At 34.9% G+C, this 25,932-nt stretch overlaps 1 protein-coding gene across 1 annotated transcript in view; it reads right to left on the bottom strand.

Annotated features, from left to right (window-relative positions):
* Positions 1–25,932, bottom strand: part of Atf2 (activating transcription factor 2) — a 79,062-nt gene that overhangs the window by 22,662 nt on the left and 30,468 nt on the right. Inside the window, 7 exon segments of the mRNA XM_042694057.1 lie at positions 822–971; positions 10,987–11,073; positions 13,373–13,487; positions 14,173–14,351; positions 17,383–17,511; positions 17,648–17,766; positions 21,198–21,294. Of these exon segments, the coding sequence (XP_042549991.1) occupies positions 822–971; positions 10,987–11,073; positions 13,373–13,487; positions 14,173–14,351; positions 17,383–17,511; positions 17,648–17,766; positions 21,198–21,294 (876 nt within the window).

Raw genomic sequence — 25,932 nt, 5'->3', positions numbered from 1 at the left:
CAGGTTGGAGTTGTGATACTTGAATAAAGAACTTGCACATATTTTTTCTTTTGTTGGTAGTGGGGCTTAAACTCTGGGCATGGGCACTGTTCCTGAGCTCTTCAGCTCAAGGCTACCACTCTACCACTTGAGCCACAGTACCACTTCCGATTTTCTTGTGGTTTATTGGAGATAAACTTTCTTGCCCGGGCCAGCTTTGAACTGCAATCCTCAGATCTCAGCCTACTGAGTCGTCAGGATTACAGGAATGAGCCACAGGCGCCTGGCTGAAAATATTTATTTTTAAATAAAGATTTTTTTTTTTTTGCCAGTGGTGGGGGCCTAAACTTCAGGCCTGGCTGCTGTCCCTGAGCTTTTTTGCTCACAGGTAGTACTCTACTACTTGAGCCACAGTGCCACTTCTAGTTTTCTAGTGGTTACTTAAGAGTCTCACAGACTTTCCTGACTGGGCTGGCTTTGAACCACAATCCTCAGATCTCAGCCTCCTGAGTAGCTAGGATTACAGGCATGACCTACCAGTACCTGACTTAATTTTTTTATACTCATATATGAAACCTGTTAAAAAATTTTAAGAAGTGGGCTAAAACGAAGAAATAATAATAGAGGAGGTGAATTATTTATAGGTATCCTTAACACTAACAATTCATCTATTATTTTTACTTTTGTACCAAATACTTATACCTTTATACCCTATCTACTTTCTCTTAGTTTTGAAATAACATGATTAAAAGTATGTTTTAAGTATATAAAAAAGTCATATAGATTACACTGTATTTGTTTATTAAGGATAACAGGGTGATGAATGATAAAAACATACATACCGGGGTTTCTGTAGTGGATGTGGCAGGCTGTTGTAATGATTGTGAGCGAGATTCTTCCGATTGAGTCCTAACCAATCCACTACCATGACCTTTGACAGTATCACCATTGGTAACTGGAGGATGTTGCTGAGTCAAAGCAGCTTTTAATCTCTGAAATGCAAACAGCATTATAAGAAAGTTTTCTGTTTTACATTTAAATTTCAACATATTCTTTGGGTTAATCTAAAATACAGTACTTGCTAAGGAATACATGAATATACATTTCGCTTGAAATTCAATTTTCATTTATTATACTGAATTGTATTATTACAAATATCAATATGATAATAAAAAAGACTTTTGAAAAGCTTCATTGACTTTTTGTGTAGTACTATCAGAGGATTCTATACTTTGCTGTCCTAAATACATTTTCAGAAGAAGAGCTGAAAGTTACTAGTTTTGTTCAACTAAAATATGTAAAATAATTATTACATACACTATGACCTGTTGTCTTCTACCTCATTCCTATACTTTTCCATATGGGCCTATTTGATGTCTGCTTCCAGGTATGATGCAGCATTTACTTGGACAATGGCCTGATGTTGCAGCTGTTAAGACTAGGCTCAATTTAAATTTTAGAACTTACAGCTAGTTGAGTTTATCACCTAGAGGTCTCTCCTTTTCCCAATAAGTAGATCTATTTTTTCTAATATGTTCTATTTTGCAGTTAAACTGAACTGAGATTTGAACGACTTTCATAGTATAATAGATATAGCTAGAATGAGGCCCTATATATTTATGGCATATACTGTATTATATATGGCGCATATATATATATATATACACACACACACACACACACACACATATATATATATATATATATTTTTTTTTTTTTTTGTTGGTCGTGGGGCTTGAACTCTGGGCTTGGGCACTGTCCCTGTGCTCTTCAGCTCAAGGGAAGCGCTCTACCACTTGAGCCACAGTGCCACTTCCATTTTTTTTCCCTAGTGGTTTATTGGAGATAAGAGTCTCACGGACTTTCCTGCCCGGGCTGGCTTTGAACCACCATCCTCAGATCTCAGCTTCCTGAGTAGCTGGAATTACAGGCGTGAGCCACCAGCGCCCCGCTTATGGCTTATATTGAAGCTTCTGCTATTAGCAAAAAATATGTATTTAACCAGTAAATTGACCCCAGGGCATATGCATGACAACTTGAGCCACATCTTTACTTCTGTTTTTTTGATTAGTTAACTGGAGATAACAGTCTCAGATATTTGTGCTTGGACTAACACCAAACTGTGATCCCCAGATCTTAGCCTCTGAGTAACTAGGATTACAGGTACAAGCCATGGGCATCTGGCTTCAAATATCAAGCTGTTTAAGAATGGAGACTATCTTAGCTATACATGGCTCATGCCTGGGATCCTAACTACTCAGAAGACTGAGATCTGGAGGATCATAGTTCAAGGCTAGCCTAGGCTAAAAAGTCTGAGAAACTATCTCCAAAAATAGGTAGGACAAAAAGCAGGGTTGGAAGAATGGCTCAAGTGGTAGAGTGCTGGCCGAACAACCATGAAGTCCTAAGTTCAAGCCCCACGGTACTGCTTCTTCAGCAAGAGTAGATAGAGATTGTTTTATATTTCTTTGTATTCCTTTTAGCAACTGGTCCTTTCTTTGAATTTTATTGCTCACCTAAAAACAAGCAAAACATTTGGTATTTAGCAAGAATATTCCACCTTTCTGGAATAACCCTCTTAAAAATCTATTATAAAATCCAGTTTCAATGCTCCAGAAGATTCATTACAACAGCAGACATAGTGGTTCAGAACTGTAATAGCAGGTACTTGGGAGACACAGATCAGGAAGATCATGGTTTGAGACTAGAAAAGGTAAAAGGTAGCAAGGCCTCATCTCAGCAAAGAAGTCTGGGTGTAGCAGTCTGTGTCTGTGATCTCCAGCTATTAATAATTTTTATCTTTTATATACAGAATGCTAGATATAAAAAATACAATGAATAGAACTTTAATCTACAGATCTAAGTATGGGCTTTCATTTCTGGATATAAAATATGTATGAACATAACTAGAGACTGAGCTGTGAGGCTTGGAAAATTATGTGTTGGTAAAACATTTTAAGTCCTTAGGCAGAAAACACAGAATTGAAGAGCATTTAAAGTTTTATAGCGAAGAGCTTAACTCTTAGAATTAATGAAATACAGTAACTGCACATAGGGGAGTCTGAAGTACATAAACACCACTCTCTTGAATAATCTTTAGTAGGGCAAGTTACTACCTTATAGAACACTTAAAAGCAACATCAGTATTCACTCATTATCTCCCTTGACTGCCCTAGGGTATACAGTACTCATCCAGTGAGGAAGCACTAATGTCTGCTCCATGCTGTTACATTGATTACAGTGGGTCTGACTTGGAAAGTGTGCCACTGGGTATAAAATGTAAAAATGAAACTTTAAAGGGTTAATTAACATTACTCTGAATTATCAATTTTTAAAAGTACACAACAAAAATATATGTATGTTAAAAAGTAGAGCCAAGTAAAAAAACTGATTTTATAACATTCATAAATTTTACAATTAATATAAGGATACATAAATACTCTCCTATATGTTTATCAGGAGCATGTTAAAGAAAGCCAACATTTCGGCTTAAAAATAAATGGAAAAAAATGTAATTAACATTTTGGAAATAAAATTTTGAAGCTAGAAGAGATATTTTTAATCAGTCTAATAACTATCTTATATAGAAAGTGAAATTTCCAAGAATTAGCAGAGGAGATAAAACCAGAAATTCTGTTGACTTCCAGTTCATTGAAAATATTTTAAAGAAAAGATTTACCAAAATGGCTTTGCCTTAATATTAAGTATTCTAAGTACATAAGAAATTAAGGTGAATATCAAATATTGGTCATCTCATACTGAGATCAAAATTTTTCTAGTAGAAAAATATAAGTAAATAAAATTTTAGTATTCAGTAAAATAAGTAGAAAGCACCCAAGAAAAATTTCAATAAGACTTAAAAGGTTTATAATTTCTAACATTGACAATAAAGGAAATATATAATTTTAAGTTAAAGACACACACTGGCAGAAAACTAAAATATATTTATAGTTATATTTTGAAGAGGCAGAGTACTGTTTTAATGTTTAGAGTTAATTTTTCAGTTAGGTGAAGTTTATGATATTGAAAGCTTTTTATCTTAGTGACACAGGCTATGCCAATTAATGGATTAAGGGTTTCTTGCTCTGACCAATCTGAACCAATTCATTTTCAGAGGAAATTGCTCAAAATCATCTATTATTCAAGTTCTATGTTTATGTTGCACCCTTGAAAATAAATTATATTACATCTGCCACAAGTTGGTAGAAACAAACTACTCCAGCATAGTTCAAAAAAGAGATAATGTTCTCTGGAACAATTTATGAAAAAGTCAGATTCATATTTCATATGTACCACAAAAGCTCATCAGAGTAATAACCCTCCTTCTCCTGGGTGTTATCCTACCATCTGCTGCTCTATTACTTATCTTTATTTTGCAACTAATTAACAGCATAATCTTCTAAATTCAGCAAGTTAATTATCATTATTGTGATCTTTGCAGCATCATCAGTCCTCATGAAGTCTTGTCTCCCCACCCCTAGAGAACATATGAAAATGAAGTAAATTGGGAGAGGGTCTGTTTCTTTGGTGCGGGCTCATTAGGTGTTTGCTGATTAGCTTGGCATGCAGAGGCAGGTCAGAAGAATTTTGCTGAACATGAGGTTCCATGCAGGGCCCAACCAAGATTATATAGGTTTCTGAACATTTGCCAAGATGCCCTCTGTAATCTCTCAGTAGAAATCCCCCACAGGAAACCTACTGGCTACCCACTGTGTACAAAGATATTTCTCAGTTTGACACACAAGTCTTAAAGAACGATTCCCAGAAGACACAGGGCTGAGGATATATAGCTCAGTGATGGTCTGCTTGCTTGGCCATATATGAAGCCCTGGGTTTGATTCTCAGTTCAATTTCCTTCTATAAGATTGATCTCTCTGTCTGTCTACCTGCTTACTTATCTAGGTATGTGGGTATATAAATACAGAATACACTTAACACTGAAGTGTAAAATGGTATGTGTTATGCAACAAGAATGTCCACTAATCAGAATTCCCTTGAATTCTAGGTAATTAATACTTGAAGCTGCCAGTTCTTATTACTTAAACAGCATAGCAATAGTGTTCGCAAAAGTGAGTCAAAATAAATAGCTATGGCTAAGTGTCAATGGCTCACCCCTGTAATCCCAGCTACTTGATATCTGGATTATAGGTCAAAGTCAATTTGGGCAGAAAAACCCAAGGGACTCTATCTATATCCAGTTAAGCAGCAAAAAAGCCAAGTTGTAGGTATGACTCAAGTGGTAGAGCACCAGCAGTGAACAAAACAGCTGGGCAAGAAGGAGACTTGAATTCAAATCCCATACTAAAACAAAAATAAACAAAACACCCCACTATGATCTATTAGTAAATGGAACAAGACAAACATGATAAGCACAATATACCAAAGATGATTACATTTCCAAGTCACAATGTAATTAAAATAAAAAAAGTTTTAAAAAAAGGTTGAAAAGCCCTCAAGTATTTGGAAGTTATATAAGATAGTTCTAAATAATCCACAGGCCAAAAAAGAAATTAACACTACATAAAGCTAACAAAAACTGTAACCAGTACATACAAAGAATTTCTACAGAATGATAATAAAGGCTGTGTAATTAAAAAAAATAGGCAACAGACTTCACAGTTTAGCCCAAGAAGAAATATAAATTAAAACCTTAAGAGACCACTGCATATTCACAGAACAGTTACAATTTAAAAAGACAAAGAAAAGCAAATGTTGGCAAGAATGTGGAAACAGAATTCCATACACTAGAAGATATAAAACTCTTAGGAAAATTTGACAATTTCTTATAAATTAAATGTGTATCTATTCTCTGACTTAGGAATTGCATTCTTTAATTTGTCAAAGAAAATAAAAACATATGGCCACAAAGAGTTCTTTTATATAAAAGAATGTACAATGTACTTAAGTAGTAGGGCTGAATATACAGCTCAGTGGTAAAATTCTTTTTTTTTTTTGGGGGGGGGGGGGTGTCTGGTCGTGGGCCTGAACTCTGGGCCTGGTCGCTGTCCCTCAGCTCTTCAGCTTAAGGCTAGCTAGCGCTCTACCACCTGAGCCACAGTGACACTTCCGGCTTCTTTTTTTTTCCTGCTTATGTGGTGCTGAGGAATCGAACCCAGGGCCTCATGAATGCAAGGCAAACGCTCTACTACTAAGCTACCTTCCCAGCCCTAGATTCTTTATTTACACATTCTAAAGAATGTGTAAATACCTATATACAACCCCTAACATTATAAATACAAGAAGCGAAACTAAACTACCAACCAAAAAATGTGTATATTAGCTAAATACTAGAAATCAAGTGTCTATCATTGGGAAAATAGACAAAAAATCGTGGTCTATTTCACATAATGGAATAATACTCTACAATAAAATAAGCAAAGCATGATACATGTAACAACCGGAATAAATATCACAGATGAATGCTAAACTGGCACAAAAGAATACAGATTCCATTTATATAATTTAGAATTTATGGTGCCAAAACAGAGGAACAGCTATAAAGAGGACTGATCAGACTTTTCTGATAACAGAAAAACTTTGTGGGTAGATATCAATGTTCTATATTATCTTACAAGTGGGGGAGAAGTATTTATTTATCAAAACTTCATTTAAAATTCGTTATTTTGCAAAGCACAGTGGCTAAGAACTACTAGATTGGGATACCATGGTTCAAGACCAGTCCAAATATAAAAAAATTCATGAGACTATCTGAAACAAGGAGTATGATGGTACACATCATTATCCCAACAACATGGTAAAGCATGAGTAAGAGTTGGCCAAGGATAAATACAGACTCTACCTTTAAAATAATCAAGGCAAAAAGGGGCTGGAGGCACAGTCAAGTAGCAGAGTACCTGCCTAATTTCAAGTATGAGGTCTTAAATTTAATACCCAGTAACACACACACACACACACACACCTCCAAAAAAAAAAAAGAATTGGTTCATTTCAATGTATATAAATCTTTTTTTTTTTTGGTCAGTTGTTAGGCCTGAACTCTGGGTCTTGGCGCTGTCCCTGAGCTATTCAGCTCAAGGCTGCACTCTATCACTTGAGTCACAGTGCCACTTCTGGCTTTTTCTGTTTATGTGGTACTGAGGAATTGAACACAGGACCTCATGCATGCAAGGGGAGCCACCTTCCCAGCCCACAAATCTTATCTTAAAACTTAGAAAAATAATTGAATGGAGATAGGGGTTGGTTGGACTGAGGTGTACATAAAACAAGAATGGCAATATAGTACATATATATATATATATATATATATATATATATATATATATATATATAGTATATATATACACATATATATATAATAACTGAAGGTAGGTGATGGGGACATAAGAGTTCATTATCCTGTTTTCTTTATGTTTAAAATTTTTCATCATGGAAGGATAAAAAAGAGGAAGCAGAATAATTTCAGTCTTTTAACCTAATAAAAAAAAAACAGCAATCTTACTTGCTATTCCAATTAAAATAGGCAATCATGAAAAATATAGCTATTTTACATTAGTAAAATTCTAATAACAAATTTAATTGGATGTTAAATAAGTGGGGCAATCTAATCCTCATTTTATTTTTGGGTTTTAAACTAATGATTATTTTTCATATATAAATGAATGAAAGTCATAGTTTTGACAATTTTTAAGATACAAATGTTTAAAATGTCTCTATTTTAAAATTTAATTTCCTAGTGACCTAAAAGAAAGTTATTCAGGTTAGTGTGATATTTAATAGCTGTGAGAAATATAGCCTACTCATATAGCCCAAGGAAATTCTTTAAATAGAATTTGTTCATCTTGAGTCCAGATCTGTGGCTCATGCCTATAACTGTAGATACTATACAAGGTAACAGTAAGAGGACTGTGGTTTGAGACCGGCCAGGCAAAAAAGTTCTCAAGACTAATCTCAACCCATCCGTAGATGCAAAAGCCTAGGCAGGCCATCCCAGCAATTGTTCAAAGTCGAAAATAGGTATTTTGCAGTCGAGGTACATTCCAAAGCAAAAAGGGAGATCCTTTTCAAAAATAATCAGCTAGAATATAGGTAAGCAGTAAGTATCAGCCTAGCTAGCACATATTCTGAGTTTAAACCCTACTATTGCCAAAAAGAAAAAAAAAATAGTCCATATGTAAACATATCTTTAGATGTAATATACAATAGGATCTCTCTGATTATTTTTATTCTACTCAGTTATTACTATATTTAAATAGAAAGTATTTAAACATCCCCAGTGAAGTATTTCTGCTATCAAGTTAAGATTCATCTTTAACTTTCCAAAAGTCTGGTCTGAATATGCTATCATGTACAGTTTCCCCTGCAGCTATTACATTCTATTCTCACCACAATCAACAAAATGAGCTAATTTTTTTTTTTTTGGGTCCGGTCATGGGCCTGAACTCTGGGCCTGGCCACTGTCCCTCAGCTCTTCAGCTCAAGGCTAGCGCTCTACCACTTGAGCCATAGCACCACTTCCAGCTTTTTTCCTTTTTGCTTATGTGGTGCTGGGGAATCGAACCCAGGGCCTCATGCATGCAAGGCAAGCACTCTACCACTGAGCCACCTTCCCAGCCCCAAAATGAGCTAATTTTTGTTCTTCATTCAGATGGTACATTAATTTTATTGTTTGAGAGGTTATAATGTACAAATTTCAGAACTGTCCTGGTGGAAAATAGCAGTAAAAAGTTTGTGTCTTCTAATTTTTTAATGTAAAAAATATGTATTAATATAGTACCTAAACAAGTACTTAGTTACTACCTATGGATTTCCTTAGGATACATTAATGGATGATAAGAATTGGTCTTGTATTATATTAGACATAGAAGGGAGAATTATACTTATTTAAAGAGGGATAGTGGGGGTAAGATTGGTTGGAATACAGTATGAATATGTCTAGAGATGTAACAATAAATTTGCCTCCTGTATAAATACTATAAGCTAATTTTAAAAATAAGAGAGAGGCTGGGAATGTGGTAGAGTGCTTGCCTTGCATGCATGAAACCCTGGGTATGATTCCTCAGTACCACATAAACAGAAAAAGCCAGAAGTGGTACTGTGGCTCGAGTGGTAGTATGCTAGTCTTGAGCAAAAGCAGCTCAGAGACAGTGCCCAGGCCCTGAGTTCAAGCCCCAGGACTGTCAAAAAAAACCCACAAAAAACAAAAAACAAGAGAAAAAATTGGATGCCAGTGGCTCCTCCCTGTAATCCAAGCTATTCTGGAGATTGAGATCTGGTTCAAAGCCAGTCTGGGCAAGAGAGCCTGTCAGACTCTTGTCTCTAATGAACTACCAAAAATAAATGGAAGTGGCGCTGTGGGCCAACTGGTAGAGTAGTTAGCCTTGAGCCCAAAAGCTCATGACAGAACCCAGGCCCTGAGATCAAGCCCCAAAACTGGCACCAAAAAAAAAAAAAAAAAGTGAGGGGTAGAGAGAGGGAATGGGGAGGGAACTTCATGTCTTCTATAAAGAAAGTTAGCTTATGAGATCTGGGACTAAGTGAAATTAAAGCTTAATGTTTGCACTTCATAGAGAAAAAATTGAATCTCAGGGGGAAAAAAGTGGATTGATTAAGGGTAGTAAATCGCTATCCTGGGCAGGAAAGTGTGGAAACTCTTTTTTTTTTTTTCTGGTCGTGGGGCCTGAACTCTTGGCCTGGACACTGTCCCTCAGCTCTTCAGCTCAAAGTTAGTGCTCTACCACTTGAGCCTCTGTCCCATTTCCGGCTTTTTCTGCTTATGTGGTGCTGAGGAATCGAACCCAGGGCCTCATGCATGCAAGGCAAGCGCTCTACCACTGAGCCACCTTCTCAGACCTTATCTCCAATTAATCACCCATAAACCAGAAGTGGAGCTGTGGCTCAAAGTGGTAGAACTCTAGCCTTGAGCAGAAAGGTTCAGGGGCAGTGCCCCGGCCTTGAGTTCAAGTCCCAAGACAGACAACCTCCTTTCCCTCTGCCAAACTTTCCAATTACTAATCTATAGCCTATTCTTTTAAACAATAGAAAAATATAGTTTCTAAGTGTCACATACAATGTTTGCTAATGTGTATACTATTTCAAAATTCTTTTTTGCTTTAACAGCTCCATTTACTTAATAAATTATTAACCCTATACTTCCTGGGATAAATCCATAATTTAACTGTATGGTTACTTTACAATCAATTACTGTCCAGAAGAGTCTTTGAAGAAAACACCACTACTTTAGCAGGGATAAAATGATAGGCTGACAACTAGGATTCTAATAAAATTTAAAACATATAAAATTTTTTAATGTTACAAAAACTACAAGTTCCAATTCCAAAATCATGTACAACTTCCTAGTAAATCAATTTTCTTTCCTCTAACAAGTTACAAGACACTCAGTTTGTATGAATTTTGCTGCACTTGAATGACCAATAAAGACTTAAATCTCAATGGCATTAAAACCGTTCACTCAGTACTATCTTCAGATGATTACATCTAGTTTCAGCTGTAATACTCCTAGCAACCACCAGGAGGAGAGTGATGGTCTGATTAGTAACAGCTAAAACTAGACAAATGAGAGAGAAGTCCTAGAAGTAGAACTTTAGTAATTCATCCATTTAAAGTATCACTATTAGTCACTATACTAATAGAATTTTCTTTTTCCAAATTTTCTCATTCTTCTATAGTATAAGATAATCCAAAACTATAAAAAGTCTAAACTAAGTTACAAAGTCTTTAACAGTGGGGGAAAAACACTTCAAAATAGTGTTTCTTTGGGGAGGTGGGGGAGCCACAAGAATGGAAGGATGAAGGGTGAGCAAATAAAGTCGTTATATTTGATGTGCGTTATGTAAAAAAATGAACTAATAACTGGGTAGGGATAGAAGGGGGAAAAAATGGGGGAGGGATGATGGAAGGCGTAACTTGTATTCATAACCTGACTTAGGAAATTTGTACAACTACAAATTATACAATGTCTTGTACAAGTACTATTAATAAGATAAAAAAACAAATAAAAACAAACGTGCAGAATAAAATCTTGCTTACCATTTTTGCCTCCGACTGCACTGGCTGAGGGGAGGAAGGACCTGGGATTCCTGGAACACTAGGCACCATGGTGACTGGACGAACAAGCTGCACAAAGATATTGAAAATACTCATTTCTACAGATTATTTTCAAAATGCGATTTTTCTTTTACTTGCACAATGACTATCATAATAATTTGAAACTTTAGAATAAAAAATGTTTTCTCCAGTTGATATTTCTACACTAAACCTTTATTAATATTATATCCTGATTTAACCTTCAAAACTTGTCTTTTTTCCCCTTAGTACTGGGTATTTGAACTCAGGGCCTTTTGGCCTGAGCTAGGACTCCCAAAAGTTGTCAGTTTTTCTACAATACTATTTCCACAATTTCTTTTTTAAGTGGTTCTTGGTTTATACACACATAATATTCAAGGTAATGAAAAATGTTAATTTCATTTTGAACTTAAAAAAACTTCAGAATTTGTAACAATGAGGCATAAAAACTAACAATGAACTTCATTTTTCTAAAATATTTATAAATTAGAAAATGTATGAGTTCTTTGGTGTATTAATACACAGTACAATAACAAGTTGATGACTTCTAACATGTTTTCACAATAATCTGTGACAGAATTTTCCAGTTTAGTTCTTGCTTTTAATAATTATACAAAAATTATCTCTTTATTCATAGTCACTTCCATTATGAGTACATTTAATACAGCAACCAAATACAAGGTGAGAAATGTTTCTTCCTTCAAAAATGCTGGCATAAGCTCGGCTCACACCTGTAAACCTATCTACTCAAGAAGCTAAGATCTGAGGATCAAGGTTCAAAACTAGCATGTGCAAGGAAAGCCTGGGAGACTCTTATCTCCAATAAGCCTCTCAGAAAACCAGAAGTGGTGCTGTGACTCAAGTGGTAGAGTGCTTGCCTTGAACTAAAGAGCTTAGAGACAGGCCCCAGGCCCAGAAGTTCAAGCCCCACAAACGACAAAAAAACAACAAAACAAAAACAAAAAAAACCCAAAATGCTGGCATATAGACCAACAATATGTATCTCTAAGATTAAAAAAAAAACCACACTACCACCATTTTATTATCTGAGTATATCTCTAAGGCTTGGGATAAGATTTCCAGTAGTACAACTCCTGGAGATAGAAGCAGAAAAGTCTAGTAAGAAAGAGATGATAGCTTAGCATGATGTTCTGAACCCGTGGTTCCAGCAATCTGAGAAACTGAGGACTTAGCCTCAAATTGTGAACCTGTCTCTTATAAGAAAACAAAGGGGACTAGGGATAGAACTCAGTGATAGGGTTTATACTTGAAGCCCTTGGTCCTATTTCCGCAATTGAAAAAAAAAGTGTTAATAATACAAGTGAAAGATAATGGTGACTTACTAGTTATACTTGAACAGATTTTTAAAGTTAGGATTTGGGATATACTCTGGAAATAGGTCTGATAAAAATTTTCTACTGGTTTTAGTTGGAAAAAAAAATAATTAAGGATGATACATTGTTCTAAATGTGTTTTTAAACTAAATATCATAAGTAGTTATTTTATCTGTCTCCCCAAATTCTATTTAACATGCCTCTAAAAAAACAATGCTGGATCTTCTCATTACAAACTAGAAGACTATGAGTTAGACTTTAACATGCTTCTTAACCCATTAAACTCAACTGTAAAATTCACCTGGCCACAAAGAATCAAAGAGTATGTTTTTATAAAGAATTTTTAACATCTAGGCATGGTTCAAGTGACAGAGGGTCTAACAAACAAGAATCCAAGAATTCAAACCTTAGTTCTATTAAAAATAAAAATAATCTTAATGTCTATAAAGCCAAATCATAGTTTTTTGATAGCATTCTACTACAAATGTCTCTTTAAAAATCAGAAATCTGAAATATTTGAATTATAAAAATATATTCAATATGAATCAAATAAAGGTATATTTGTTAGTACAAAAAAGAGAGAAAACAGGCCTGGGAGGGGAGAAAAAAATTTTTTGGTTAGTCATGGGGCTTGAATTCAGGGCTTAGGTGCTGTCTTTAAGCTCTTTGTGCTCAAGGCTAGTGCTCTACCACTTGGGCCATGGCTTTTTCTGAGTAGTTTATTGGAGATAAGAATCTCAGGGACTTTCCTACTGGGGCTAGCTTGCCACTATGATGTTCAGATCTCAGTCTCCTGAGTAGCTGGGATTCCAAGTGTGAGCCACCGGTGCCCAGCTTTCAATAGTATATTATATTACCATAAATACCAGTAAATATTACCTACCACTAAAATGTATTTCACTTAATTCAGTTTAACAAACAGAAAAGGTCAATCATGTAGCTTTAACTATATTTCCTAATTACTTTGCAAAAACTAGTTTTGCTATTAAGACAAATTATCTAAATTTCCAACTTACTGGGACTGCAGCTGGAACATGCACATTAGAACTTGTAATTGATGCAGGAATAGCAACAGGCATGGTTTGTCCATTAGGAAGATGTAATAGAAGAGGGAATGGGCCTGGCACAGGGCTAAGAAAAAAAAAGTAAGGAATAGATCCATACCAACCATCTCTCAAAATACAAAGGTAATTTTACTCATATTATGATTTAAAAATAATTTCTACTAGCCACTACAAAACAAAAAATTTTAATTATTTTATCTTAAGTATATAATATATGTAGAATTAAAAAAGGAAAATTATAAATTTCCTAGTACACTCTCCAATTTATAAATTGAGAAAAATTCTTATCAGAAAGCTCTTGAGAGTAAGGTGAGTGTGGCCAGAATAGGCTACATTGAGATGTAGGCTAATAATCTAAGATGCATACCAAGATCCTTTCTAAACAACAAAAATGAAACAAAAACAAAAAAGATCAGGATCTACTTGTCAGGATCTACTTGAAAGGAGTAAAAGAAATGTCATCTTGTGATTGAGTAACTTCTTTTGTGTGTTTGAAAGAGCATAAAAAGACCATCTTAAATTCACATTCTATGTTAAAATTTGTTTTTAACTATTTTTTCCAATCTATTAGGTGATATTCATAATTAAAAAAAGAATATTCATGTTCCAAAAATTAAACCACACAGATATAACATACACACACACACAAACACACAACTACCTATGATCATAATTTCAGCAATTAAATAGCTTAGGAAAATCTTAAAGACTTTAACAATTTACGTGAGTCAATAACTGACCCAATCACTTACACAATTGGCCTGTTGGAAGATGGTGCCTGGGTGATTACAGTACTTGAGGTTGGTGAAGGTACTGCTTGCTGAATAATTACACTTGAGTCAGAACTTGTGAGAAGCACATTGGGAACCTGTAAAGATGCTGGACGAACAATAGCTGATGTGGGCTGTGCAGTTTGTGCCAATGGTACATCCTATTTAATAATGAGATAAAGAAATGGTGGCATTTAAAGTACAAATCAATTCATGTACTTTAGTGAACAGAATGTAATATTCCTAAAGGCATTCAAGGATAATGCTTAACAGGCAAAAGTAAAATATAATGTCAAAGTAATTAAGACAAGGTTTTAAGGGTTGGAGGCATGGCCCAAGTAGTAGAATGATTACCTAGCAAGTTCTGAGTTCAAGTACTGTTGAGAGAGAAAGAGACAGAGACTGACACAGAGACATATTTTAAAAGTAGTTGTAAAGATTCAATTTCAATGCTCAATATTTTACTTTTTAAAAATCTTTCAGTATAACTAGTTTTCCTTTCAATCCAGAAATAAATTAGGTTGATGAGTAGTATTTCAGTAAATCATACAAATATAATCCATTCTTATCAACAGAACACAGAATCCAGAGGGCAATGCCTAGTTCTTCTCTTATTATACTAGACTATATCCTGCTAATAAAAATTCAATAGTACAAATATGCTATAAATATGATCTGGAGGAAAACTTGGGTTGGTACAAGCTTTACCTAAGAAAATCATAGCAAAGAAAGAAGTCTTGAACTGATGTTTTACAACTTGGCATGACGATGAAGCTAACGACAAAGAATATGGTTAAGAAGGAATACCCTTAAATGATGATAAAGCAGCCATCAACAATGAAGGAACTGGAGTGTTTTATAAGAAAAAAGGATTTATTTCAAAGCCTAGTGTCAGGGATTCAAACCTACAGATTGTAGCTATTTGGGAGGCAGGAATTGTTGGGATCATGATTTGAAGCCAGCATGGACAGAAAAATGCCCAATAGACCTCTTCTCAACAAAGAGGTAAATCCAAGGGCATGTACCCATTATTCTAACTACTGGAAAGCCTAATATATTTAGATTATACCCAAGTGTATGTGCAGGCAGCAAGCAACACCCTATCTCCAAATAATAAGCAAAATTATGGAAACTGTAGCTCAGTGGTAAGAGTTGCTGCTTAACAACTTTAAGGCCCTGAGTTCAAATCCAAGTATCACTCACAGACACACACACACACACACACACACAAAATTAAGCCAGGAGCTCACAGCTATAATCTTAGCTATTCTGAGAATCTTGGTTTGACAACAATAGGCAGTAAAGTCTGTGAGACTCTTATCTCCAATTAATCACACAAAAAAATCTGGAAATGCAGTTGTAGCTAAATAACAGAACACTAGCCTTGTGCAAAAAAACCTCAGGCCCTGATTTCAAGCCCCAGAACCAGCACAAAAAAGCAAAACATAAAAGATTTAATAGTATTTGTCATAGCATCAGAAAAAACAATAAAAGTACAATCATTAACAATAAGCTGGGAACTTTCTTTGTATTCATTTAATCTTCTACATAACTTAAACACTTATATATTTGTATGTAGAAAATTTATGTATATCTAGAAAAAATGCTTCAAAATATTGGTAATGCTTATCATTCAACTATGGGCTATGAGGTAATTTCAGTTTCCTTCTTCATGTTTATCAGAATTCTTAAAGTTTTTATATAGAGTACATACTTTTATAATCAAGAACATAAAACAAAAACAAACTAAATTCCATGTGTCTATTCTTGCTAACAAGTTACTTTTTCTGAAGTCATATGCTACATAGTGAGTTTTGGTAAATAGACCTCAAAAGGGTGGTGATGATCTAAGAGTATAAGTGGAACTGAAAAATTCCTATTGCCTAGATGAAAAGGCAAAAGAAAAGGAATTGCTAAGAATTTTGAGTATGAGCCCAACTGGGACATCACAGAAAATGCCAAGCTAGCCTGGGCTATATACATGGTTGAGACCTGTTGAAGGAAGGACAGGAGAAAAGAGGGAGAGAGGCAAGGAGGCAAGGAAGGAGAGAGGAGAGGAGAGGAGAGAAAGAAGAGAGAGAGGTAAAGACAATTCACAGTGCAGGTTTGGTAGAAGCTTTTGGAAGCCTCAGGAAATTCTGAAAATTCTGACAACATCAAGAAAAGCCTCAGGCAGGTCCTTTGGTAGGGATACAGAAGTAATCATTGCTACCACAAGTGATAACTCCATACATGTCACTGTTTCTGAAGACCTTCCAAGATGCAGAGGCAGAAGACAGCTCTACTGAGGATTCTGATCCTAAGTAGCCCTAGGCTAATCGATGTACTTGTACCTTAGTTTTTAACAAAAGTTTAGCCAGAAAAAAAAAAAAGGTAAATAGAAATTATAAAAAGAAAAAAGGCACTAGCTGGGTGCTGGTGGCTCACACCTGTAATTCTAAGAGCTACTCAGAAGGTTGAGCTCTGAGGATTGTGCTTTGAAGTCAGCCCGGGCAGGAAAGTCTGTGAAACTCTTATTTCCAATTAACTACCTGAAAACTGGAAGTGGTAATGTGGCTCAAGTAGTAGAACGCTTGCTTTGAGCTGAACAGCTCAGTGACAGCACCCAGGCCCAGAGTTCAAGCCCCACAACTGACCAAAAAAAAAGAAAAGAAAAACACACACACAAAAAAGATTATAGGATAAGGTATAAAAATGAGTATTTTTTTTTTTTTTTTGTATAGCTGAACTTGTGCCTATCTTTTAAGATGCTATTAGAAAATAAAAAATTACAAAAAAAATGGACTGGGTATTGTTGTTTATGGCTGAGATCTGAGCATCATGGTTAAGCAAGCCTGAACAGAAAAGTCCTAGAGATTCTTATTTCCTGTTAGCCAGAAAAAAGCCAGCATTGGAACTGTGGTCAAATGGTAAAGAAGCTAAGGGACAGTGCCCAGGCCCTGAGTTCATACCCCAGTACTGGCACAAACAAAAAGTAAACACTGTTTATAAAGGTAGACTCTTCCTGAAGTATGTGATTATTCACAAGTTTTTTTTTAAACATAATATTCTTATGTTAATACTAATATATATATATACAATACTAATTATATATATATATATTATACCTTAACATTTCATGGTAATGAAATCATTAAAACTTTACTTGGGATTATTAATTTTCCCCCTTTTCTACACAAATGCATTTCTAACCTTTTCGTCATTTGTAGTAGACTCTGGGTGAGGTAAAGGACTATCCTGGTGAGTTGTTTCTACAACAGAAGGTTCTTCAATTTTGCTTCTTATGATGGGTGTTGCAAGAGGGGACAAATCTAGAGGCATCTAATGAAAATAATAAAGAAAACATCAAAGATCAAAATCAGCCAATCACAATACTTAAATTAAACAGAAATCATAAATTATTATTACTTTTCCATCAGAAGTAAACTCTTGTTGAATTTCATGATTAACTACATACTTTTTTAATGTCATCTTCCGAAGCCTTCTTGAATTCATTCTCAAATGGACTTGCCAACTCATTAAACAAACCCACTTCTTCACAGTTTTTCAAGAATCTTGTTGGTGTTGGGGTCTGATCTGAAATAAATTTTGAGAAGTAATCATACAGATTTAAATTTACAATTCAAAAATATACTAGTAAATTAATAAATTAACAGATCTGTTGTTATTTCTTTGAAAAGAGCTCTTCCTTTAAAGCAAACATTGCTTGGTTAAATTCTGTTCCAATATCATGAACAGTAGGATTATTAAAGAAGTTATTTTTTGCTTCTTAGTCCACTCTTTCTGAATAGAGTGGCATAAATTATAGGAAATAAACTGCATGATCTAACATGATTATAAATTTTTAAAAATTATTATTATTTTGTGCTGATACTAGGGCTTGAACTTAGTCACTGTCCTTAGTTTTTCACTCAAGGATGGTGTTCTACCACTTGAGTCATAGCTCCACTTCTGGCTTTTTGGTGGTTACTGGAGATTAACAGTCTCATGGACTTTCCTGCCTGAATTGGCTTTGAACCATAATCCTCAGATCTCAGCCTCCTGAGTAGCTAGGATTACAGGCATGAACCACTGTAATCTTTCTTAATTTACATTATTAAATACAATTGTTTAAATAAATACATGCAATTTCGGAAAGCTTAAGAGCATTATTTTTTAAAACTTGGCTAACCAGTTAGTTGTTTATAATCTATATTGGAAGTAAGCTTAAAACATAACCTTTAGTAGATATATCAAAATAGTAAAGGGAAGAAAAATTAAAACATGAGACATAAAAACAAAACATTATTATTATCTACTGAAGTTATCTATTTTATTTTGTAAGATTACTCAGAGCAATATATGTCACATGTCAAAACAATGATGTGGATTAATTTATTTGAAAAAATGACAACTGTACTAACAGTTAAAACATAAAAAATGTCCTTAAAATTTTGCATACATTAACCAATGTATTCACATACTGTTTGTAGAACAATCACCAAATGATGCCCATGTTGAATGGAAAACAGCAAACTTACAAGTTTTGATGATTTCGTCATAATATTTTCAAGGTTTCTTGTTCATATTTAGTGTTGGTAGTACGCTAAAATTTTTGTTGCATTTTATATATTTTAGAAAATCAGTTTTAGAGGTTCTGTCAGTAATAGTCTAAATAAAAAGGACTCAATTAAGAAAGATTTCTTGCTTAAGATAAAATACCTAATTTTTTCTTGTTGTTGTTGGTTGTGGGGCTTGAACTCTGGGCCTGGGTGCTGTTTCTGAGCTCTTCAGCTGAATGCTAGTACTCTACCACTTGAGCCACAGCGCCACTTCTGGTTTTCTGGTGGTTAAATGGAGATAAGAGTCTCACGGACTTGCCTTGCCAGGGATGGCTTTGAACCTCGATCCTCAGATCTCAGCCTCCTGAGTACCTAGGATTATAGGAGTAAGCCACCGGCACCTGGCTAAAACTACCTAATTTTTAAGTACAGTGTTCTCACAGTATTACTATTTTTTCTTTGCCTCCATATTTAATAGTAATACCCAGAGTAAAAGCATTTTACTATACTATAATAGTATTGTATCTTTTTACTATACTATAATTAATATAATAGTATTGTGTTGAAGCATAGTATAATAGTATTTTTACTCTATAAAAACATATAATAGTATTTTTATAATAGTATTTTTAGTCTATAAAAACATATTAGTATAGTAGTAATATTTTTACTCTATAAAAACATGTTTGTATTAAAATGACACATCTGTCATACATATTAAACATAATGCTGCCCTGTCTCAGATACTATTAGTAATATCAGAATTATTGTAGGGATTATTGTAAGGATTCTAGTGTCATAACTTTACCTATTAATCTTTAACATACTCTATTCCTAGTCTCTAATGCCCAATAATCTCTAAAATCATAGAAAATAAGGGTCTCATGGTTATGTCATGCTCTGTTATGATACATTACATTACATTATGTTATGGGAGGGAAAAGTCTTAAAAATAAAATTCAGAAGCAAAAATTACTTTATTGATACTTATTGAAATTGTCAAGCTTGAGAAGTCAATATGGTGTAACTGCTTAACATGTAGAATGCATATGATTACTGATCAAATATATCCTACAAACATGCATTTTATTTACACAACATATACTATTCATCTAAATATATGTTAGTAAAAGATATTCAAGTGCTGTTTAAATGTGTTCTATTTTTATACTGTATAAAATGTAATTAGATAGAAAAGTTATTTCCAGGAACCAACTTCAAAATATTTTTTTTTGAGTTAAACGTGTACAAAGAAACAAAAATATTTTTTTTTTGAGTTAAAGGTTTACAAAGAAACAAAAGAAACAAAGTTTACAGGGAAAATACTGTAAGTAGCTATGGAAGAAACAAGGACCTTCATGCCTAAGAGAGTAAGACTTTCATGCCAAGGAGAGTAAATTTTCCAGGCAAGTTATTTTGTTTTCTTTTTGCTTTAGTACTTAATATCTGATTTACAATACTACAAAGAAATGAATACCTCACTCTGCTTTTTGCAGAGCTAAAGACATAGTGCAAGTTCCCTTACATAACTGTAAATTACCTACTTTTTATTACTTCCAATTTTATTACAAAAATTTCGCTACTGTAAGTACAGGAAGAACTATCTGAAACTGACTTATTGCCTACCCAAAGGACCGTACATGATAATTATAATGAATAATAACTTAAAATAGTTTTCAGGTGTAATTCCAGAATTGCAAATAGAATAACCTGTATTTCACAAAACAATCCACAAAGTTGTTTTATGATATGTAAATTTGAGGTTAGGCAGAAACAGTCTAAAATTTATATAAATTGATATAAAGCTTTCTCTTTTTAATAATACTTACAAAATATGTAAGTATAAAAATGATACCTAATATATATACACACATACCCACACTTATGTGTGGGTGTGTGTGTATATATATAAATACCAGACAGCTAATACAGGATGGAAACACAAACCAAAACATGCATGAGGTTTCTCTTTTTCCCATTTATGAAAAATAATCATCTGCTTCTGATGATGTGGTATGGTCATGGGGTCAACACACAAAAAAAACCCACTGAATTTAGACCTCTGTTATGGAGACTTTTTTTTTTTTAATACTTTATACATAAATACTACTAATTGCTCTCTCCTAAGAGGAAAAGCCTGACAACTTTCTATGTTTACACAGCCTTACAGTCAGCTGAAGAAACACTAAATACCACATTACTTCAGTTCTCAGTTAAGTACAAAATCTATAGATGCTATGAATATTCCAAGGGTTCTAATTAACTGACATTTGTAAAGCACACAAAAAAATGAAATGGTCAGAAGGAAACATGGAAATGTGATGGCTAAAATAATGTTGCCAACATTTACTGTAAATGATGTCACTGGAATATCACCAGATTATAATATTTACAAAGAATACACAAAAATTGTGCACATAGTAGGTGAAATATGTATATAAGCTATTAATAAAAGCATATACTAACCAGCCACAATGACACTGTCATTACGTGCTGGACCAAATTTCAGTGTCATCTCATGTTTATGTTTATGGACAGCCAAATGATCCTCGTTGGTAAAACGCTGTGGCAGAAAGTTTTAAAATATAGTTAAGATTTTCAACTTGATCAAATAGTAAAATGATAAGGAAATTTATTTCCACAACATGTAAAACCACCATTAACAGTGAAATTGCAGTTTGAAAACTCTAAAAGTTTATTGTTGGTATAAACACTAGATTTCAAGTAAATCAGAGACCCATTACCAAAGAATAAGCAATACCAATGTATTACTAAAATCACATAACTTATTTGAAAATAAAGCCTGAGATAAGGAAACTTTATGTAAATTTAATTTGGATAACAAAAATGGACTTTAAAAAATATCAGAGTACAAATATATACTCCATGTTACAGTGAATGACTTTTGAAGAAAGTACTATATTTACCTAGACTTAAAGTTACTTACCAATTTTTAATAACAATTTTCCTTTAAAAATGCCAGTTCTGGTCAAATTAAGAAATAAATTAGTCTTTATGTTGCTACATAAAGAATGTATCATAATCCAGCAAAGAAACAGCAGCCAATAAAATAAATCAGTTCATTTTAAAATAAAAGATTACTGAATAATACAATTCTTAGAGATTGAACATTACTACAGGGCTAATTATTTCATTGCTTTTTTTTCCCTACTGGTCCTGGGGCTTGAAGTCAGGGTCTGGGTACTGTCTCTGAGCTTTCTTGCTCAAGGCTAGCACTGTACCACTAAAGCCACACTCCTCTTCCTGCTTTTGGTAGTTAATTGGAGATAAGAGAGCCATAGACATTTCCACACAGGATGGCTTTGAACTCAGTTCTCAGATTCCTGAGTAGCTAGGATTATAGGTATGAACCAAAGACACTCAGCTATTTTTATTGCTTCTTATATTTTATATTAAAATGTTTAAGGTATGTTTTATATTCCACAATAAAAGTATCTTAAGGCAAGATTCATTTTATGTTCCAAAGAATCTTACAATGTGGTGTTTCCATTGAAGGCAATCATTAAACATGAGTAGATAAATTCATTTTGGTATATATTATGTATTTCAAAGTTGACAAAATTAATAGATAAGGAAAAGTTGGAAAAGGTTGCAGGATTTTTAGTATACCAGTAACCTCTATGTTTGGATTTTGACCATTGATATTCAAATCAAAGAGCAACTGAGGTTGGTGGTATAACTAACTCACTAGTAGAATGATTGTTGACTAAGCACATGGTTCTACGTTTGATCTCATACCTCAAACAACAACAAAATTACCTGTAGCTGGGTGCTGGTGGCTCACACATGTTTTCCTAGAAACTCAGGAGGCTGGGATATGAGGATTGAGGTTTGAAGCCAACCCCGGCAAGAAAAGTCAGTCTCCCCACCCCCACCCTCAGGTCTTGGGCCTTGAACTTAGGGCCTGGGTACTGTCCCTGTGCTTCTTTTTGCTCAAGGTTAGCACTCTACCACTTGTGCCACAGAACTACTTCTGGATTTTTCTGTGTATTTGATACTGAGGAATTGAACTCAGGGCTTTATGCATGCTAGGCAAGCACTCTACCATTAAGCCACACTCCTAGCCCTCAAAGACACTCTTATCTCCAATTAACCCCCAAAAGCTGGAAGTAGAGTTGTGGTTCAAAGTGGTAGAGCACTAGGCCTGAGCAAAAGAGCTCAGGGACAGCACCCAAGCCCGTAGTTCAAGCCCCAGTACACACACATACGTACACACACACACACACTTTCCAACATGAAGGACTAAATACATTTGAATTGGCTCTTTATATAGATGAATTTGACCTTGACAGCCAACTGAGAAAATTTACCTACTTTTAACAAGAAACTTAAAAAGCATGAAAAGGTATTCTGGTTAAATAACTAACTAGGGATATTATACACACAACATGTATTTTTTCAACAAATACTAATAAAGCAATTAAAAATGCTAAAATGGATTTTTTTTATTGTGAAAATACTGTAAAATGGATTTTGTTGTTTTTTTTTTTTGGGTCCGGTCATGGGGCCTGAACTCTGGGCCTGGATGCCGTCCCTCAGCTCTTCAGCTCAAGGCTAGCGCTCTGCCACTTGAGCTACAGCGCCACTTCCGGCTTTTTTCTTTTTGCTTATGTGGTGCTGAGGAATCGAACCCAGGGCCTCAGACATGCAAAGTAAGCGCTCTACCACTGAGCCACCTTCCCAGCCCTAAAATGGATTTTTTTTTTAGAGAGAATATATGTGAAATTCTTTCTGGTTAAGGTAACAGGCTTATCAAACAAGTTTGTTTTGTAAAAAAATTATAATCATATTATTAGCAATATCAACATACTAAATCTCATGGCTCAGCCAGCCAGAATTTACAGAGATGCCTTCAAACTCTGCCTCTCCTCCTCCTCTGTGCCTGGCAGCTTCTGCCCACACCCGAGTCCTTCCCACGCCCAGCGTACTATCATTTGATTTCATTATATATCCAGACATGTATGTTTCTGCTGATTGCTTTAAGAACTAACCTCACTCAAGTGTATTTTCTTTAGCTAGCTTTAAAAAAGAATATTGTGGGTTGGGAAGGTGGCTCAGTGGTAGAGCGCTTGCCTTGCATGCTTGAGGCCCTGTGTTCGATTCCTCAGCACCACATAAGCAAAAAAGAAAAAAGCTGGAAGTGGCACTGTGGCTCAAGTGGTAGAGCACTAGTCTTGAGCTGAACTGCTGAGGGACAGCGCCCGGCCCAGAGTTCAGGCCCCACGACCGGACCCTCCCCCAAAAAACAAAAACAAAAACAAACAAAAAGAATATTGTATGTAAAAAGCAAATGTGGCCAAATGCAATGCTGAGGAGCCAATCACTGTCTTGTCTTTCCTAACTCTGCCCTGCATTGAAGTGTCACTCTACCCTATGATTGCCTCATTCATTCTTTTGAGTTCTGCTTCCGGGTATGGGGGGTGGGGGGGTGGGGAAGGTGTGCAGTGTCACAGGGATGAGGCCACCTCCATGCGAGTTCCTGGATGAAGTGAGCTTTTTTTTTCTCAATAAAAGTGGCACCCGATGGGCAAAAATAAAAATACTAAATCGATACAATTTCTTTCTTTTAGGAAATAAAAACCTAAAGCAACCCCAAAGCAAAACCCAAAAGTTATGCACATAACAAGATCTTATATAGCTTAATGAACAATGGGAAAGGCAGTGAAAGATTTTTTGTTTTTGTTTTTGGTTGAATAGGTAATTTAATAGGACAGGTAATTCACCTCTTAAAAGGTTAAAAAGGAAGAATAACCTGAGAGGTGGGATCAAAGTTAGTTGTTTCCATAATAAATTAACGTAAGCAATTAAAGGAAGTCCAGATATCTGAAAAATCTGTTTGCAAACTTCTGCTACTCTTACAGAATTTCCTAAGAAACATTCTGTTTTTACACTCATATCCTAGTTATAGTGATTATTATTTCTAGCCAGTGTATTATTCAATAGGAATCATTAAGTTTTCAAGCCTTCAGACCAATAGTACATTTTACTAATTTTTCATTAATTGAAAAATTCTATTCAGTATCAGGAAGTTACTGATTAATACAAATTCCAAAGTCCATTGAGACTTCAGTCTAAAACTTATCTATATCACCTTTCTAAAATAGCTTGTACTGCTCAATTATTTTGCCAAAGAAATACTTTTCAATGAGAATGGCATCAAATGCAAAGATATTCTCAATAAAGTAGAGGAGTAGCAATATTAAATGAATCTTTTTTTTGGAGGGGCTTAAATGTGGGGCCCGAATGCTGTCCCTAAACTTCTTTTGCTCAAGGCTAGCACTCTACCATTTCTGCACACTGCCTCCCTCACCCCGCCCCATCCTTTTTTGTGTTGGTGCTTAATTGGCAATAAGAATTTCATGGCCTTTCCTGTCCAAGATGGCTTTGAATTGCCATCTTCAGATCTCAGCCTCCTAAGTAGTTAGGATTACAGTTGTGAGCCACTGGCATCTAGAATAAATGACTCTTTTAATAACACCTCTTTAATACAAATGAAACTAATAATCTGTGGAATATCTCTAACAGTTACTATTTTAAAAAAATCTAATACTAAGAGTCTTTGGGTAAACTCTTTGTGCTAATTTCTACAGTCCCTCTTAAGGGCTATTATCAACTATGTGTGTACACACACACACACACACACACACACACACACACACACACACACACACACACACACACACACACACACACACACACACACACACACACACACAGAAAGAGAGAGAGAGAGAGAGAGAGAGAGAGAGAGAGATCGATCTATATCTCTATGTATATTTGCCAGTTCTGGGTCTCAGATGTTGTCCCTGACCTCCTTATTGCTCAAGGCTAACACTACTACTTGAGTCTCAGTGCCATTTCAACTTCTTTCTGTGATTAATTGGAGTTTCATGAACTTTCCTGCTCTGGCTAGCTTAGAACCACAGTCCTCAGATCTTGGCCTTCAGCTAGGATTACAGGTGTAAGCCTGTAACACAATATATTTTTATAAAAATCAATTTAGAAATTCAAGCCCATGAAGTATGTTAAAGCTAAAATTAAATTGAAACAATGTCAATGATTATCAGAAAGAAAAAGTAACTTGCACTACTGCCACTACACTTGTGTTTATAGAATTTTTGTCCCCCCCCCCCCCCCCCCAGTGGGCACTGGTGGGTCACGCCTGTAATCCTAGCTACTC

Source organism: Dipodomys spectabilis, unplaced genomic scaffold, assembly GCF_019054845.1.
Source record: "Dipodomys spectabilis isolate Male_0828 unplaced genomic scaffold, ASM1905484v1 ptg000174l, whole genome shotgun sequence".
Classification (NCBI taxonomy): Eukaryota; Metazoa; Chordata; class Mammalia; order Rodentia; family Heteromyidae; genus Dipodomys; species Dipodomys spectabilis.
The sequence above is the reverse complement of the archived record's forward strand: the minus strand, read 5'-3'. Positions and strand labels throughout refer to the sequence as shown.